The sequence below is a fragment of the Miniopterus natalensis genome, chromosome 2 (genome assembly GCF_054644295.1).
Source record: "Miniopterus natalensis isolate mMinNat1 chromosome 2, mMinNat1.hap1, whole genome shotgun sequence".
In the NCBI taxonomy this organism is placed as follows: Eukaryota; Metazoa; Chordata; class Mammalia; order Chiroptera; family Miniopteridae; genus Miniopterus; species Miniopterus natalensis.
The window spans coordinates 86,930,959-86,947,872 of record NC_142082.1 but is presented as its reverse complement, the minus strand read 5'-3'; the positions used below and the strand labels follow the sequence as shown (position 1 = coordinate 86,947,872).

The window sequence follows — 16,914 nt, the reverse complement described above, 5'->3', positions numbered from 1 at the left end:
GATTATAAGGCATCTCTGCAGCTAGTCTTCAGTTGGTAATTCAGGATGATTTTTCTATATTTTTAAATTTTCCTAACAATGCTATATTGGATATTACTTGTGTGACAAAAATGTAATAAAAATTTTAAAAATTGCAGTGACATTGACTCCTCAAGTTTTAATAAAATCCTAGGATTATACAATTGCTAACAGAATCCAAAATGTGCATGTTTTATGTATTTCACTGCAGCTGTATAGAACTCCTTTTTAGATAGTTTCATGGCTATTTTAAAGTGAGAATGAGAATCAGTTTTGCTGCAGTTTCCATTCACTTCTCTGTCTTCCAAGATATCTCTAGTGTAATGTTCTGAAAAACTATTTTAGTTTTTCCTTTAATATTATTACACCTCTTCTGACTTCTTTATGACTTCTATAAACTTTTATTATTTTTATAACTTCATTTAACTTGATTTCATAACGACTTTACATGTGGGTATTTAATGGGTTTTGTACTTTTAATAATTTATTTTTTCCCCAGGAGGTTTAATTCTAAGGTGTTTGGACACTAAAGTATATTTTGTAAAATAATTTCCTGTATATATGTTGTTTTTTACTTCTTAAAGATTAAATATTTAATTTAATCCATTTTCCTTAGAATCATAAAGGCCATATAATGTGGCCAGAGGAAAATCGATGTCTTTTTAAAGGAGTACCATATTTGTTAAAAATTAAATTGACTTTTTTTATGGCTTTTTTTATTTCATGCCACTTTTCTTCAATTTTACTTGGTGAAATAATTTTTTTATTGAGCTCATTTGTGAAAAATAGTTTAGTGGCTACTAGTGATTCATTAGCCAGTGTTTCAACAGGGTTATCCTTGATTTCACAGCAACACCGAGAGTTATATTTGTTCCAACACATCTGTTACATTAGTCACCTTTTAGTTTTCTATTATGGGAATTACAGAAACCATTTGACTAGGTTCAGATTAGCTGTGGACTTTCATATTATTTTATGGCTGCTGGCTGCATTTTATGATTTATATTAACTTTTTTATTTTTTCAAATAACTTTTCTAAATGGTGTCAGTTTCCAATCCATGGCAAATCAACATATGTCCAAACATCTACTGTTCAGCAAGTTATAGCTCCTGTGAAGCCCCAAATAAATGAAAAAGAAACAAAAATAAAATTCTTCTTTAAAAAAGAAAAATCTTGTGTAAAATACCAATGTGCCAAAAATCTAATACCTAACCTTTCATTATATCTAGTCTGGGTAGAACATGACTTCAGCTTTTAATTGGAACCTTTTTCATAATTGTTGCCATTTAACACATTTAGTCTGTCAAATAATGGGATGTCTTTATAGCTATGTAATAAACCCTAGAGAACAACTTCTCTGACTGTAGCCATCTGCAATGAGCACAAGAGTAGCTTACAAAATACTGACAGTCTGTATGGTAATAGGCTGCATATGGCAGCCCACAATTATATGTAGCTGCATTCAATTAGTGTTGTACAACTACACAGTTTTATTGCTTAGTTTAAACAGTGAAAGCACTACATACTGGGTAATTTGCACTAACCCTCATCTCTTTAATAGGCCTTCGGTGTTTAAAATGTGGGAGAACATCTATAGTATTTAAAGGGCCTGGGGTGAACATAAATTATATCTCATGTTATGAATACTCTTTGATTGACAATTAATGTACTACCACCTCACGTGTGTCATGTTTTATGAAGGCTTTAAAATACAGTTACAGCAAAAGCTTATTTTTATATCAGAACCTCAATTGCTGGAACAGGAAGTCCAAGCCTATACTTGCAGCCTATTAATGTCCTTTCTGGAAGATGGTCAAGATGAGGAGACATGCAGAAGAACAAAGCCAGAATCAATTTGGAGAGTGATATAAGCCAAGGACTCAGCATTTTAAATGCGAACTTGTTAGACGCTTTCTGATTCCTAACTTCTAATTAAAAGCTTAGTTCAAACTGAATTTATAGCTTCCATTTGGGAAAATACTTTCTGGAGATGATTGTGTGAGTGTGTGTGTGTGTGTGTGTGTGATGTGTGTGTACACATATGTGTTCGAAACAGATGTATTTAGCAATCTGTGATTTTAATAGAGTTTTAGTTACATTTTCAAATAGCCTCACTCATGCCCTTCTGTAGTTGGCTTGGGAAGAGACAAAGGTGAGCATAGGCATTAATGGTAAGTCCCACTTGTGAGCTGGGCTCATTAGGAGAGGCACTGTCCCACTGGAGGAGAGAAAACCTAGAATATATTCTTCTGAAGCCTTCTCTCAAAGTGTTGACAGAGAAAAACCCAAAGCAACCTTGTTTCCTGCCCTGCCTAACAGTAAGTTAAATAGAATTCTAAACTAGACCGCTGTACATTTATTCACCTGCAAAAACATTTTTCCTGAAGCATTTCTAATGTACTTGTATCTACAAATGTTTTCAATTATATGCATTAGGTCTTTCTCTCTAAGCTCTTATTGTCTCTTATAAGCATCATTGTAACCTCTTTATGTTCATGAAAGTCCTATACAGTTTCCAAAGCAAAAAAAAAGGGGGGGAACATTGTAGAAGTGATTAAGGAGGGGAATAAAGAACATCAAAATGATAGATTCTAGGTATTTAATTTAAATTTATTGGTTTATTTAAGAAGTATTGTTAGTTTTAGGCAATCCTCATTTTTCTCTAGACAGATTTTTAATAGCTTTTTTCTTAGTTATTGAAACAATTTTATTGTTCAGCTATATTAATATAATTGGCACATGGCTATATGTAAGATAGAATTCTTATCAAAATGTAGATGTTCAAATATAAAACCTTCCTTCATGTAAGAGAATTACATGGTGACCTGGCCAGGTGGCTCAGTTGATTGGAGCATCATTCCATACATCAAATATTTGTGGGTTCAGTTCCCAGTCAGGGCACATACCTCGGTGGAGGGGTTTGATCCTTGGTTAGGGTGCATGCAGGAGGCAACTGATTGTTTCTCACATCAACGTTTCTCTCTCTCTCTCCCTTTCGCTCTCTCTAAAAATCAATAAAAACATACCTCAGGTGAGGATTTAAAAAAAAAATAAACAAAGAGACTTTACATGGTCATATTCAGAACTAAAATGTAACTTATGACTAGATCTGCCAACATCTCCTTTTGTCCAACTTTTGAATAAAGTTAGGTGATTGTAGATAGTATGTTTAGAAAAACCCCACAAGATTCTTGTATAAATGGTATTGTGAAAACTGAAACCTGCACAATCTCACAAAACATTCACCATGAATGTCTGGACCTAAAAGAACATCATAGCAAAAGATTACTTTGCATTTTAGAAAGGTTATTGGTAACAAAATGGAATTAAGGAAGTAGAGAATTTGGCTCTTTCTGGGAAATAAAGCTAATGATGTACTTGGTGTTTTCATATTAGACTTATTTTCATGAAAAACATTTGCTTATCATTGGATGAACAGAATGGCTGACATGCTAAGGCTACAATTTAAGGATTTCTTCTGCTTAAGAATATTCATTCAGTCTGGGAATGATATTGTACTTTGCAGCTCTGATACTTTAAACTTTGTAACTCAAACTTGTTTGTGCTGAACAGGAATGGACAGCTGCTTCATCAAAGTAAGGGAGGACAGTGTCCATCCCAGATGACAACCAGGCAAAGACACACCTGTGAGGGGCATATGGTTGTCCTTACCCTAACACCCAAGTGCAAGTGAAGTCTCTGGACACCTGAACAAGGGTAGCTTACACTTGACCATGGTCATGCCTTTGGGGAGAGGACTCCATGTTCTGAATGTGGAGTGTGGAGAAAAAGTAAAAGGATATTTTTCTGCCTAAAAAAGATAGATTCTCCGGAGAAGAGGATCTGACTATCTGACTGCCAGAACAGTTAGATACAAAAGATTATTGCTAATACTTCAACTAAGCTGGTAAAGCATCTGCACTTTATGCTGCAGTGAAATGAGAAGTCAACCTACTTTTTCCAAAGGAAGGCAGGCATGGTGTGTGAATGGTAGCAGCACTCCTGATGTGTGGAAATGTGCCTTACTGTGCAAGAAGTTCAAACTGCTGTAGCAAGTACACATGATCATAGAGTGATAACAGAAGAACATGGAAGTGTCAACTCACTGAAAGAATTCTTTTGATGTACATGGAAAACTTCGCCATTTCCTTGAGGCATCTCCTGCTTTTGCTGGGAATACTAGCCTTTTACTATTGTTTTCTTTATCTCATTGATTCCAATGGAGGGCACTGAATCAGAATTCTGAATGCCCTTTGATATTTTTTTTGAAATAATACATGTTGTTTGGTATACTTTTTAGTGAAGTTCCATTTGGTTTGATCCTGGGCTAGAACTAAATCAGTGTAAATGCTTGCCTATAGTCACATGCATCCTTTTCTTAATTTGTTGGGTGAAAGACTGGAGGCTTTTACTGTCCTCATAAGGAAACCTGGACATAATGCTGGCTCTGCACTTGATAAATCTTTCCAAATTGCTGCAGGTGGAATGAAATGTTAATATCCCTTTCAGTTACTTACTTTAAAAATAAAGTATTTTAATAAACATGTAGATTTTTCTATTCAATTACTAAAGAATTGCATTTTTAAAGCTGCTTATATTAAAATAAAGAGTTAATTATTTTTAGAAATTGGAGATACGTCACTAGAGACTTTCTATATTTCATTGTATTATGCAAATCAGCTTTAATTGTAGAGACATCAGATACAGATAAGCAAAAAAATAAAAAGAACTCCCCAAATTCTTCTACCCATGGTAGTAGGCAGACACACCATGGTCTCTCATTTTTCTTTGTGCATATTTTTTCTTTAATAGACATTTAATGCAAACCAATCTGAAACTTGCTGACCTTACTTCCAAACATAATTCATTTCAACAAATACAAATTTACATCACCATTTTGTTGGTCATGGAGCATCCCATTGTATGAATGTACCATAATTTATTTAACAGATTTCCATTTGCTGGTTATTCACCATGTTTCTAATTTGGCAGCAACCTAAAGAAAAATATCCTTATATGTATATCCTTGCATAATTATCTGATGTTTTTATGATAAATGCATTAAATTTAAACCACAATGCTCCTCATCTCTTCAGGAAAGATTCTGACCTCTTGGTTAAGGGCATTTCACTTTTTACTTTTATGTTAGGTATACGAACACCAAGATGGCAGCAAATCACTGAAGCTGGGTGACTTTGGACTGGCCACCATTGTGGATGGACCTCTGTACACAGTCTGTGGCACCCCAACATATGTGGCTCCAGAAATCATTGCAGAGACTGGGTAAGTGTTTCCTATGTGTTTATTGAAGTACTGTGCTTGCCAAAGAACTAGTCTGCTTCAAGAATAGGAGAAACAGTACTTTTCTGTCCCATCCAGACAGAATTAGCTATCAGATTTCTTTCACTCTTTTTTCTTGAAAGTGGGAGCCATTTTCTCTGTTTTCCCAATCAAGTTGCCAATTACTACAATCTTGTTTAAGGCTTTCGTTAAAGGTAGAAAATCAGTTATTAACCCCAAAGTTAAAAATGTTCAGACTAACAGAAAAACATAGTGATGGTAATTAACTCACTTTTGGAGATAAAAGAAGCAAACACTGCTGTGTGTGTTGTGCAGTGATTACAATCTCTTTTCATTATTTCATTCAGCTGGCCTTATTCTTCAGACTTGGTCCCATTTTGGCCCTGTTGGCACCACTGATTATCTATGAGGTTTAAGCACCCTTAGGCATCACAGGGTTACTGGGAATTTGCTGATTTCTGTGTGTAGCAGTATAAGAAGAGTAAAAAATTCTATAATGGGGAGAGAAGGTAGGTTGGCCTAATACTTACTAAGGATCTACTCTATGCCAGGAACTAAGTCCCTTTACTTAATTCTTACTCTTCCAGTAGATGGTATTTCCATTTGGCAGATGAATGAAGTGATACTCAAATGACTGAATATCATGTAAGCTCATGACTAGATAGTAGTGAGTCAGCATTTGAACTCACTACTTTGTGAGTAAAATACTCTTTTCATAAAAAGCCCTTTTTCTTACCAGGCAACAAAGTCAGGGTTTTGAAGCACTATCAGTAAACAGAAGGATTAGGAGAGAGTGGGGCAGTAAGGGAATGCAACCCTACTTTTTTTCTATCAGCAGCACAAAACCACAGGTAATGGACTAGGGTATGCCCACTGTGATCAGTTGGAGATAGTTTTTCTGCTTGTACCATAGACCAGAAAGGCCAAAATGCAAAACAGATGATAAGGGAATTTCAACAGGGAAATCCCTAAGGTGAGATGTGAGGTAATGAGGACTTTTCTATTCACCAAATATGAGCGAGTTGGGAGACAAGATCTATAGCGATGCCTGACCTCCCTCATAGGGTGCTGTTTTTGGCATAGCTCTATTTTCTGCTGTTAGTATTCTGAGGCCTGCTGGGAGGGCATGGCATAGGACAGAAGGAGGATTTGGTTGGGCTCTTGAAGACCTTGGTTTGAGCCCAACTCTGCCACTGACTAAGTGTGTGATTTTGAGCAAAATAATTCACCCCTCTTAACCTCAGTTTTCTCTTCTATAAAATAAGCCATAATACTTATTTTATAAAACAGAGTTGTTGGGGAAACAAAATAAGATAAATTATGTCAGTGCTTTATGCATTGGAAAACATTCTATATGTAATTATTATTTCTAAAATTAAGGAGTTAGGTAGTGTCAAGGGTCCATCATTTTTTAAAATTGATATGACTCCTAGTCAGTCAGATCAAGCAATCTACAGATTCAATAAAATTCCTATCAAGATACCAATGGCATATTTCACAGAACTAGAACAAATATTCCAATTTTAAAAAAATATCTCTTTATTGATTTCAGAGAGAGAGGAAGGGAGAGGGAGAGAGAGACAGAAACATCAATGATGAGAGAGTAATCATTGATAGGCTGCCTCCTGCACACCCCTGACTGGGGATCAAGCCCACAACCTGGGCATGTGCCCTGAACAAAATTTATATGGAACCACAAAAGACCCCGAATAGCAACAGTTATCTTGAGAAAGACAAACAAGTTGGAGGAATCACTCTACTTGATATCAAGCTATACTACAAGGCCATAATAATCAAAACAGCATGGTGCTGGCATAAAAACAGACATATAGATCAAGGAAACAGAATAGAGAGCCCAGAAATAAATCCACACCTTTATAGTCAATTAATATTTGACAGAGGAGGCAAGAACATACAATAGACTAAAGATAGTATATTCAATAAATGGTTTGGGGAAAATTGGACAGATACGTGAAAAAAAATGAAACTAGACCACCTTCTTACACTACACACAAGTATAAAATCAAAATGGATTAAAGACTTAAATGTTAGATTCAAAATGATAAAAATCCTAGAAGAAAACATAAGCAGTATAATCTCAGACATTTTTCATAGCGATATTTTTTCTGATCTATCTCCTCAGGCAAGGCAAACAAAAGAAAAAATAAACAAATGGGACTACATCAAACTAAAGAGTTTTTGCACAGCAAAGGAAACCAGCAACAAAATGAAAAGACAGCCCACTGAATGGGAGAGCATATTCCCCAATAACACACCTGATAAGGGATTAATATCCAAAATTTATAAAGAACTTATAAAACTCCACACCAAAAAAACACAGAAAACCACACCAAACAATCCTATTAAAAAAAGACCTGAAAGACACTTCTCCAAAGATGATATAAAGATGACATGAAAAGATGCTCAGTGTCACTAATCATCAGAGAAATATAAATTAACAGATATCACCTCACACCTGTCAGAATGGCTTTCATAAATAAATCAATAAACAAGTGCTGGTGAGGATGTGGAGAAAAGGGAACCCTTGTTAGTGTGAATGCAGATTGGTGCAGTCACTGGCAGTATGGAGTTACCTCAAAAAATTAAAAGTGGATCTGCCTTATGACCCAGTGATTCCACTTCTGGGAATATATATGAAGAAAGCTGAAACACTATTTCAAGAATATATGCACCCCTGTGTTCATTGCAGCATTATTTATAATAGCCAATACTTGGAAGCAGCCTATGTGTCCATCAGTAGATGAGTGGATAGAAAAGTGGTGATACATTTATATAATGGAGTGCCACTCTGCCATAAAAAGGAAGAAAAGCTTACCCTTTGCAACAGCATGGACGGACCTGGAGAACATTATGCTATATGAAATAAGTCAGTCAGAGAAATACAAATACCATATGATTTCACTCATATGTGTAATTTATTGAACAAACTGAACTACCAAGCAAAATAGAGACAGACTCCTATATAGAGAGCAGGAAGACAGCTCTGGTGGTGGGGTGGTGTTGAGGGGTGGTGGTAGAGGAATTGAGCAGAAAAAAGAGAACTCAACAGTATGGTGATTTTGGGAGGGGTGGTGGTTTGAGGTGGGAGAGAGTGTAAAGGGGATAAATGGTGATGGAAAAACAAAACACATGTCCCAAGAGGGTTCCTTTAGAGTGGGAAATAACTCAAGCCAATTTGTTTTGCTTCATGTGAGCAATTCCACTAAGCAATTTGCTAGGGGAAAAGATGAAATCTAATTTTAAGAATTCATGGTTGTCATCCATGAGTTTTATTTATGCAGGCCTCTCCAGGGCACCATTCTCATCAGCAGGTATTTGCCTCTACAATGAAGATTCTGGATGGAAATGAGAATATATATAAGTGAACCAAGTTGAATCCTGAATTTAATTTTATCAGTTAGCAAGTCCTTCCTGAGCTTCCATGCATTCCCAATCCCTTGCTAGAGACAGGGAGGTTGGGTGGAGGTGAGGGAGGGGCATGTTTGGGGAGAGTGAAGGAGGAGCAAATATGAGAAGGGCTGAACAAGGTCCATGCCATACACTGGTAGTTGAGAGCCAAGTGAGGGCTGGTGCTGTCCCCACAGACAATCTAGGTCTTGAGATAATATTTGGAAAGACATTTGGGAAAACAGTAAGGTGTCTCTATCTAAATATAAATCTTATGATTATTAGCATACTGTTTGAAATGGGACTGGGAAGATGATTTATGTAGTAGATGCTGTCAGTGCTGTATGCCCTTAAGACCACCTATTTCATAACTTCCACCTGCCAGCACCTGCAACCCTTTTCTTAGGAGCTCTCTTGGGCTGCTGGAGCTCTCACTGAATGAGTAGGAAACAGGCTACGGTTACAACAAATTAACATCCACCCCAGCAGCCGTACCAATGACTGATGGGAATGGGTGTTTAGATACCCCAGTCCCCCCTCCCTCCTGTGGGATAAGTCTGAGATTCCTGTTCTTCCACAGTCTCCCAGAGCTCCCAGAGGGTTTCAGCTCCAGTTGCCCACAGGAGTAACTGGTTTGATAACTCACCTTCCCTTCTCTGTCTCACTTCACCGCTCCTTAACTGGTGTTTGCTGGGATTTCCTCCCAAATAAACTACTTGTACTTGAAAAAAATAAAATAAAATTGATATGACTATAATAAACCTTTTTGCTAAAACCCTTCACTTACTGATATCTGGATATGAGCCTAGCCATGCATTACTTTGATTTTTATTCATGTGCCTTAGATAGTGTCTTTTTTTATTACTCTTTCCTTGAATTCTGTTTGGCTGGTAGGTTTTAGTTTAGTGCTTGTTGTTGGGTTTTTTATTTTGTCTGGTTTGGTTTTTTGGTTTAGAATAGGAGAATCACCTATTTTACCATGCCCCACAATTTGTCCTGGCCTGACTTTGTAATTCTGATGTCACTTACTTTTTCAGATATGGCCTCAAGGTAGACATCTGGGCAGCTGGTGTAATCACGTATATCCTGCTGTGTGGCTTCCCTCCGTTTCGTGGGTATGGGCAGCAATCTTTTATTTAACACCAACAAAGCACTTCTCTATTCTCTGAATGATTTGATCAGCCTTCTTGCACAAAGGAGCCTGCAGCAGGAAAAGACAATAATAAGAACTTTACTTATAATGCCTATTACTTTTTCAGATTATGCATGCTAATTTACATGCCTTCCATATATCTTCTTCATATAATCTAAAAACTTATTTTATTGTAATTTACCAAAACTGTTACATATTGACATTTTGAATTGCTTTAAAAGCTCACTTTACACATTTATGGGCAAAGGAAGGGCTCCAATGCATAAGAATAATGCTACGTACCCTGAGATGACATTTTAGTCCTGTTTTTTCTTACTGTTGTTCATCTAAACAGAAGTGGTGATGACCAGGAGGTGCTTTTTGACCAGATTTTGATGGGGCAAGTGGACTTTCCTTCTCCATACTGGGATAATGTTTCTGATTCTGCAAAGGTAGGTTTCTAGTGCCTTCCTCTTCCTTATAGCTTGTGTGTATAAATTGAATTATCGATGCTGACTCACTGTGTGCAAAGAGACTAAATGATATTGTAAATATGATTTCTGTACCCATTTTAGTTGTAATTGATAGGTTTTTCCAAGATTCACAGTCATCAATTTATCTGTTCATAATCATCTCAACTTCTCAAGTGCCTCTGCTTCCCTGGCTTGATCCCTCCCTCATGTCATTCCCTTTACATTGCTATATATAGCCTCTTGCCATGCCTTACCCATACCAGGCTTCAGCCTATCTTAGATTTCTGCATAGCTTATTGTTTCAACTCTTTTGGTTTTGACTTAATTTTATCTTCTCAGAGAATCTTTTCCAGACCACCCTGTTTCCAATTACAGCTCTAAAATCCTATCTGGCTCATCTTATTTTCCTTGTCAGCTTTATTTTTCTCCATAGCACTTACAACCTTATGTCCATCTGGTATACTATCTAACTACCTTCCTATATCTGTCTACCTTTCTATATAGATATAGATAAGTGGATATGCTTTATTTATGTAATCTATTTTCTCACTCTTCCCACTAGAATGCAAATTCCATGAAGACAAGGATTTTTGTTTATTTTGTTCATTATGCTACCATTAGCGCCTACATATAGACTAGTACATAAACTGGTACTCAATACATATTGAATGAACACAAATAAATGAATGAGTGAATGAATGAATGGAATAGTTAACCAAAGTGGGGGAAGCTTCACATGGGTTGAAATGATTAAGAAAGACATCATGGGATTGCTATGATTTAACTTGGACCTTGATAGACAACCAGGATTTAGAAGAAGTGGGGAACAAGGCATATGGTTTTGTTACATTAAAACTAAAAGATTAACCTCTAAGGAAACTAAGAATCTTACTGTGAGACATTAGTAAAACTTGAGATTAAAAAAAACAAAATATTTTAGTTGATCACTTAAACTTATGCCTCCAAGCATTGACTTAAATTTTTGAAAAACTGATGTTGAGAAGTAGTTACCTTTGTTTATTCAATGTATATAACTTTTCTTTTGCTGTATCCTGAGTATGAATTCAATTTAAAATATTATTCCTTTGACCTGGCCACTTTCCACAGAAAATGATGCATATTGGGTCCAAGTCTCTCATATTCTTCAATTGTGCAGGACCTAGAAAAATGTGGGGAATTGAGAGCTATTTCAGGGGAAAGGCGAAAAGGTGAAAAAAGATGGGAAAAAGCTGCTGAGGTGGGAGTGGAGGTGATTTCACCTGTGAACAAGCTCTTTGGGAACCTGTCCGACTCTTTCCATAACATGCCATCACTCCATAAACATGAGAGCTGGAAGTCACTGACAGGACTATCTCCTACACCCCCATGGCACCTGGCAAAGAGCATCATACACAGTAGTTGCTTTAACCGGCCCCAGTTAGAAAGTGAAGGTTGATCTTTACTTTGGGAAAAATAAATTATCCCCATCATGGAGTGGTGCTCAGAGTCTATGAAAGTAAGGAACAAGAAAACACATATCTAACCATTTTTTAACATAGGGACTTCTAATTCAAAGTTGACAAACGTATAACAGACTCATCATTAAAATCTAAGCTGTGCTTTCCTGGTCCAAATCAATTTGAGCTTAAGGGGAAGTTTTATTAATTTCAGAACCATTAAATCACTTACTGCTTAATAGTTCTATTTTATTTGTGTTGATTGATCTGGAAACTTTTGAAACGATTTTAACAGATTTCCTTAGAATTCTTTGGCTACTGAAGAATAGTCTTTGTTTTAACAACTAGCTATTGGCAGTTCTACATGCCTTTTCTTATAACTTTCTTTCAAATATAAATATGCCATTTTGCCATTAAGAGGAAAAAAACCAAATTTTCACTTTCTGCTGCCAAAATGAAAATTTAGTTAAAGTGATTTTAAAATGTGATTTTTATATTAAATTAATCTAGAAATCTGTTTTTAAAATGCAAAATCCTAGACAAAGATAGGAATTTTATTCTTTAACTTGTGTATTTATTTTTTCTACTAAAAATACTTTTATTAAATTGATTTTAATATTAATTGTACTTTATTTCTTTCCATAACTATAAGCTATATATTGATAATTCCAAATATTCACCTTTCCTTTAACTTTTAAAGGTGTTAGGTAGCTGTGGGTAAGTCGAGTTGATATACAGGGTGTCCTAAAAAAATGTATACACATTTTAACAGCTGATAGCTCAATTTTGAAAATTAAATGTATCTTAATAAACACTTTATAATTATTCAAAGTGTTTGTATACATTTTTTGGAACACCCTATATTTAAGATTTAGAGCTTTTCCAAAGAAAAGAGAACTTTTGCATTTGAAAACATCCAGATTTTGACCTTAAAAGTTAGACAAATGTAATTGAATGTTCCTTTTTACAGGAGCTTATCACCATGATGCTGTTGGTCAATGTTGATCAGCGATTTTCAGCCATGCAGGTCCTTGAGCATCCCTGGGTAAATGTAAGTTACTTCCTCCTTTCCATATATTTACAGTTAATATTCCTTTGCTAAATTTCAGATTTCCTAATGCTGTCACCTTCTTTTTAAAATGTTTTGTCTGTGTTTGTTATTCCCCTAAAACATTCCATAACAGTTGCAGGATCTCAGATTTATTCCACGAGAGCTATGCTGATGTGCGTTCTCACGGTCCTTTACACAAAGCATTTCACTTGATTCAGATGAGACTGCCTTCTACTAGGGAGGAACAAGTGATCACTACACCTCACCCCACAACCTACATTCTGTGGCCCAGATCAGGGCTGAATACATCAATAAAATGGAGCAGATTTTCTGAGTTAGCACTGGTTTTGCATCATTTCTGCCAAAAATACAAGTGACCCAATGGTTTCTGCATACACCTCAGAGTCCCCCAGTTCAGCACTTCTCAGGCTTGACTGTGCTCACAATTCACCTGGGGATCTCAGTAAAATGAGATTCTAATGTAATAGATGGGAGGCTCTGAATTTCTAAAAGCTTCCAGATACTGCTGCATATGAGTATAAGGGTCTAATGATATTTCTTTAGCTATGAAGGACTTGTTCAGAGCAGAGTCATCAGCTTTTGACCCTATGACTGATTGATAAGATTTGCTTTGAATAATAATAATTAATACTTGTAGTGTGCCTAACTTAGAGTCAGTGTGCCCAGAACTATTTTTAGTGCCTTCCATACATTAAGTGATTATGTTCTTCCCAACGACTATATAACCTAGACATAACCCTCCTCATTGACATGTGGAAGTCCATAACCAGGTTGAATGGTTCATGCTGCCAGAATAGAAGACATATAGATTTGGATATAGATATGGACACGGACATAGACAGGGACAAGTATAAAATTGTTAGCTCATTGATATAAATTTTGCTAGCTTCCCTACAGCTCTAAATGATTTGGCTATAAGTCAAAGGCAACAAAATGTTCCACTTTTCTGAATTATCACCTTGGCAATTAGTTAAGTAATAATTTCCAAAATAACTAATTTTTTTAATAAGGTATGGCTGAAAGCACAGGGTTGAGACAGACTACATCTGAGGCAACATGACCTTGGGATCTTATTCTTTGTCTGCTACTTGATGGCCATGGGGACTAGGTTCTGGCACTTTATACATCTGAACCTGATTCTTCACACCACACTGGAGGTTATAAGTATATGACAGGAGAATGTATATGAATGTGTACATGTATAGATATACAGCTAAAGTTTGTTTTAAATATTTTTATATAGCAAAGTTTCCACATTGTTATACAACTATGTAAAGATATTAATCCCTTCAGCCCTTGGAATAGTTAGGCAGGGCAGCCAGAGTCCAGAGTGGTCACCTCCAGCCTCACAAACTTGGTATTTACCCCAGGACACTAAACAAAATTTATCCTTTTCCGTGAAGTGGGAAGGGTTGGGAAGCATCTCATGTAAACCTAGTATTAAGCCTTTAAGGTAGGCAGGGTGAGTATTATTGTATACCCATTTTACAGATGAGAAGACTGAAGTTATGGTGGGTGACTTGTCCAAAGTAGCTAAATTTGTAATTGAGTCAAAATTTGCAGGCTGGTACCCACGCTCCAAACCCATTTGCTTCTAAGTCCTATGCAACACATTACATCTACCCTCCCTTTGTTGTATATGAAAGCACTCTGAATGTTGCAAAAGACTTCCTACGTACATAGTCATCATTATAATGATTGTTCATACAAGTTAGCAATCTTTCCAAAGTAACTTACCTAGCTCATGCATGGCACCTTTCCTTTAGGTGTACAGGGTAGAAGAGGCACAAACAGGCTTTCTTGGTGGTAGCAGTTGGTTCTGACTAATATGCATGGCATTTAAAAACCTATGGTCACAAATTCACCAGTTGCCCTAGAAAGACTAAAAGTATGACCATAGAGAATAAAAAGGAAACCTGAATTTGAAATGTGTCTTTTACAGCCTTATAAAGAGCCCATAGAGGAAAGAGGTTCATAGATCATTTTAGATTTTTAAATTGGCAGTGGGGGAAGGGCTTATTCCCACCAGCCTTTGTGGGGAGGGTGCCATGGAAGGCTTCCTGGAGGAGAAGCCAGAGCTCCATCTTGGAAGAAGCTGGGAAAGAAATGTCCTGCGGAGTCGCTCCAGCAGGATATGGATATATACTATAAGATAACTTTGTGACTATGAGCAAATTTGTCCATATATGGGGGGGGAGGGGGGTGGAATGCTATTAAAAACACATAATTCCTAACCCTGACTCCAAACCATATGACCCTACATCAATAAATCCCAACTCAGTGGAGTAAAAAAAAAAAAAAGAGAGAGAGATTTATGGCTCTTATCTTTGAAAAACTAAGTTGCTCGTATACCTAAGGCAGCATATACATGTCTCAGCAGGAACTTCTGCCTTCTCAACCTGCTTTGTACACATTTTATACATGGTCCCATTTTACTGACAATTGGGATCCACAGCTCCCTCTAGAACTTGGACTTCTGCTGTCATTTCAGTTTTCCCTGTCAGATCCTATAAAAACATTTACCAAAAGCAAGGATAACATTTAAGAAATTATCTAGAAAATTTACAACTAAAAAAATAACTTTTGTATAGTTCTAAGCAGAAAAAATGCATTGATTAAAAAAAAAAAAACTTAATGTATAAAGTGATTGCTTAATTCTTGAAGTTATATTTATGAAGAACTAAATAATAAAATGAACTAGTTTATCTCAAAATAGTACATTTTAAATATATATATATATATATATATATATATATATATATATATGCTTTCACAACCATCATTAAGGATTTGTTGAGGTCTCCGAGTGCAAGTGCAACAAATGAACAACCAAGCAATCAAAATAAATAAATTAGGAATTCAAAATGAAGTCCATTTAAAAGACACTTCACATTTGGAGATTAAATTATATCTGATCAGCACAGAGGACAATACCTAAGTGAGGAAAGTAAGATCAATTATATGAAATAATATTGAATGTCAACTATAATTGAAAAATAACAAAATAAAATAATTATATGAGCCCTAAAGAAGTTGTCAGAAAGCTCTTTCTGTGCTCTCCTTTATCCTAATTTTTTCTGTTTCTTACATGATACCCTTTTCACCTGGCACACTTGAAAAGACAGTCTCTTATGAAACAGAGTGTAGCGCACAAGGGCAACAGAATCGAAAAATCTAGTCCGCAAAAGTAACTTGTTTTAATTTCACTTCAGGAGCTTCCTCTAAGTTCACATTTATTTTTCATACAACCTGGGTGTGCATCCTACCATGCTCCTTGGTGTCCTGAACCTCTGTTCTGTTATCAAAGGGGTCATTCTTGAGGCCGCTCACTGGGTGGCTCTAGCAAGCCAGATGGACAAAGGCAGCGCCCATGTGCAGCCAAGTGTCTGGGTAAGAATGCAGGCTTCCGGCAGGAGCACCACCGGTTCATCCACCTGTGTCACCTTGGGATGGCCACTCTTTTTAACCTGTTTTTCTGTCTGTGAAATCGAGATAATAGAATCAACATCTCAGGTAGTTATAAGGATGCAGAGAGCATTATATTTTTGAAGGGCCTGACGGGACAAACTTAAGTACTAGTACTCTGTAGGTACTAGATAAATATTTAAGTGTGAGAGAGGCAACAACTCTATCATTTTATTGCTATGTGCTGATGAAATGCAAATTATAATCAGTGTTGGCACATGAGAAGCTTGATTAGGGAGGAAAACCCCCTCACCCCCCTCCAAAAAAAGATTCTGTTTATACGCTCCAAGCTCCATGTAAATCATGTACTTTATTAGCCTTTTTCCTTCACATCTATTTCCTTTACCGTAGCTGCAAAATACCAAAAGGGATTGTCTTAGCTAAGTTTATTTACCTTATTATTCATCTAGTGGAGAACCATATGATTTAGGCACATATAATATGAGAATATAATAATATATCTAGAATGTTTGGCAAATGGGAAAGGAGCTGAGTCACTTAAATTCATATTCACAATTAGGATTAAATTATTACCATGTTAATATTTCAAATATATTACTATTTTTGCAGTTTTATTTCCAAAGTGTTGACCTACCTTATCCTATGCT

General features: G+C 36.2%; 1 protein-coding gene across 2 annotated transcripts in view; it reads left to right on the top strand.

Annotated features, from left to right (window-relative positions):
- The window catches only part of DCLK1 (doublecortin like kinase 1), a 429,374-nt gene that overhangs the window by 382,593 nt on the left and 29,867 nt on the right, over window positions 1–16,914 (top strand). For both annotated transcript variants that reach the window (XM_016197264.2, XM_016197267.2), the window contains exons 12-15: window positions 5,169–5,302; window positions 9,766–9,843; window positions 10,216–10,312; window positions 12,740–12,820. In XM_016197264.2, coding sequence (XP_016052750.1) covers window positions 5,169–5,302; window positions 9,766–9,843; window positions 10,216–10,312; window positions 12,740–12,820 — 390 coding nt within the window. The remainder of the gene's footprint in view (window positions 1–5,168; window positions 5,303–9,765; window positions 9,844–10,215; window positions 10,313–12,739; window positions 12,821–16,914) is intronic.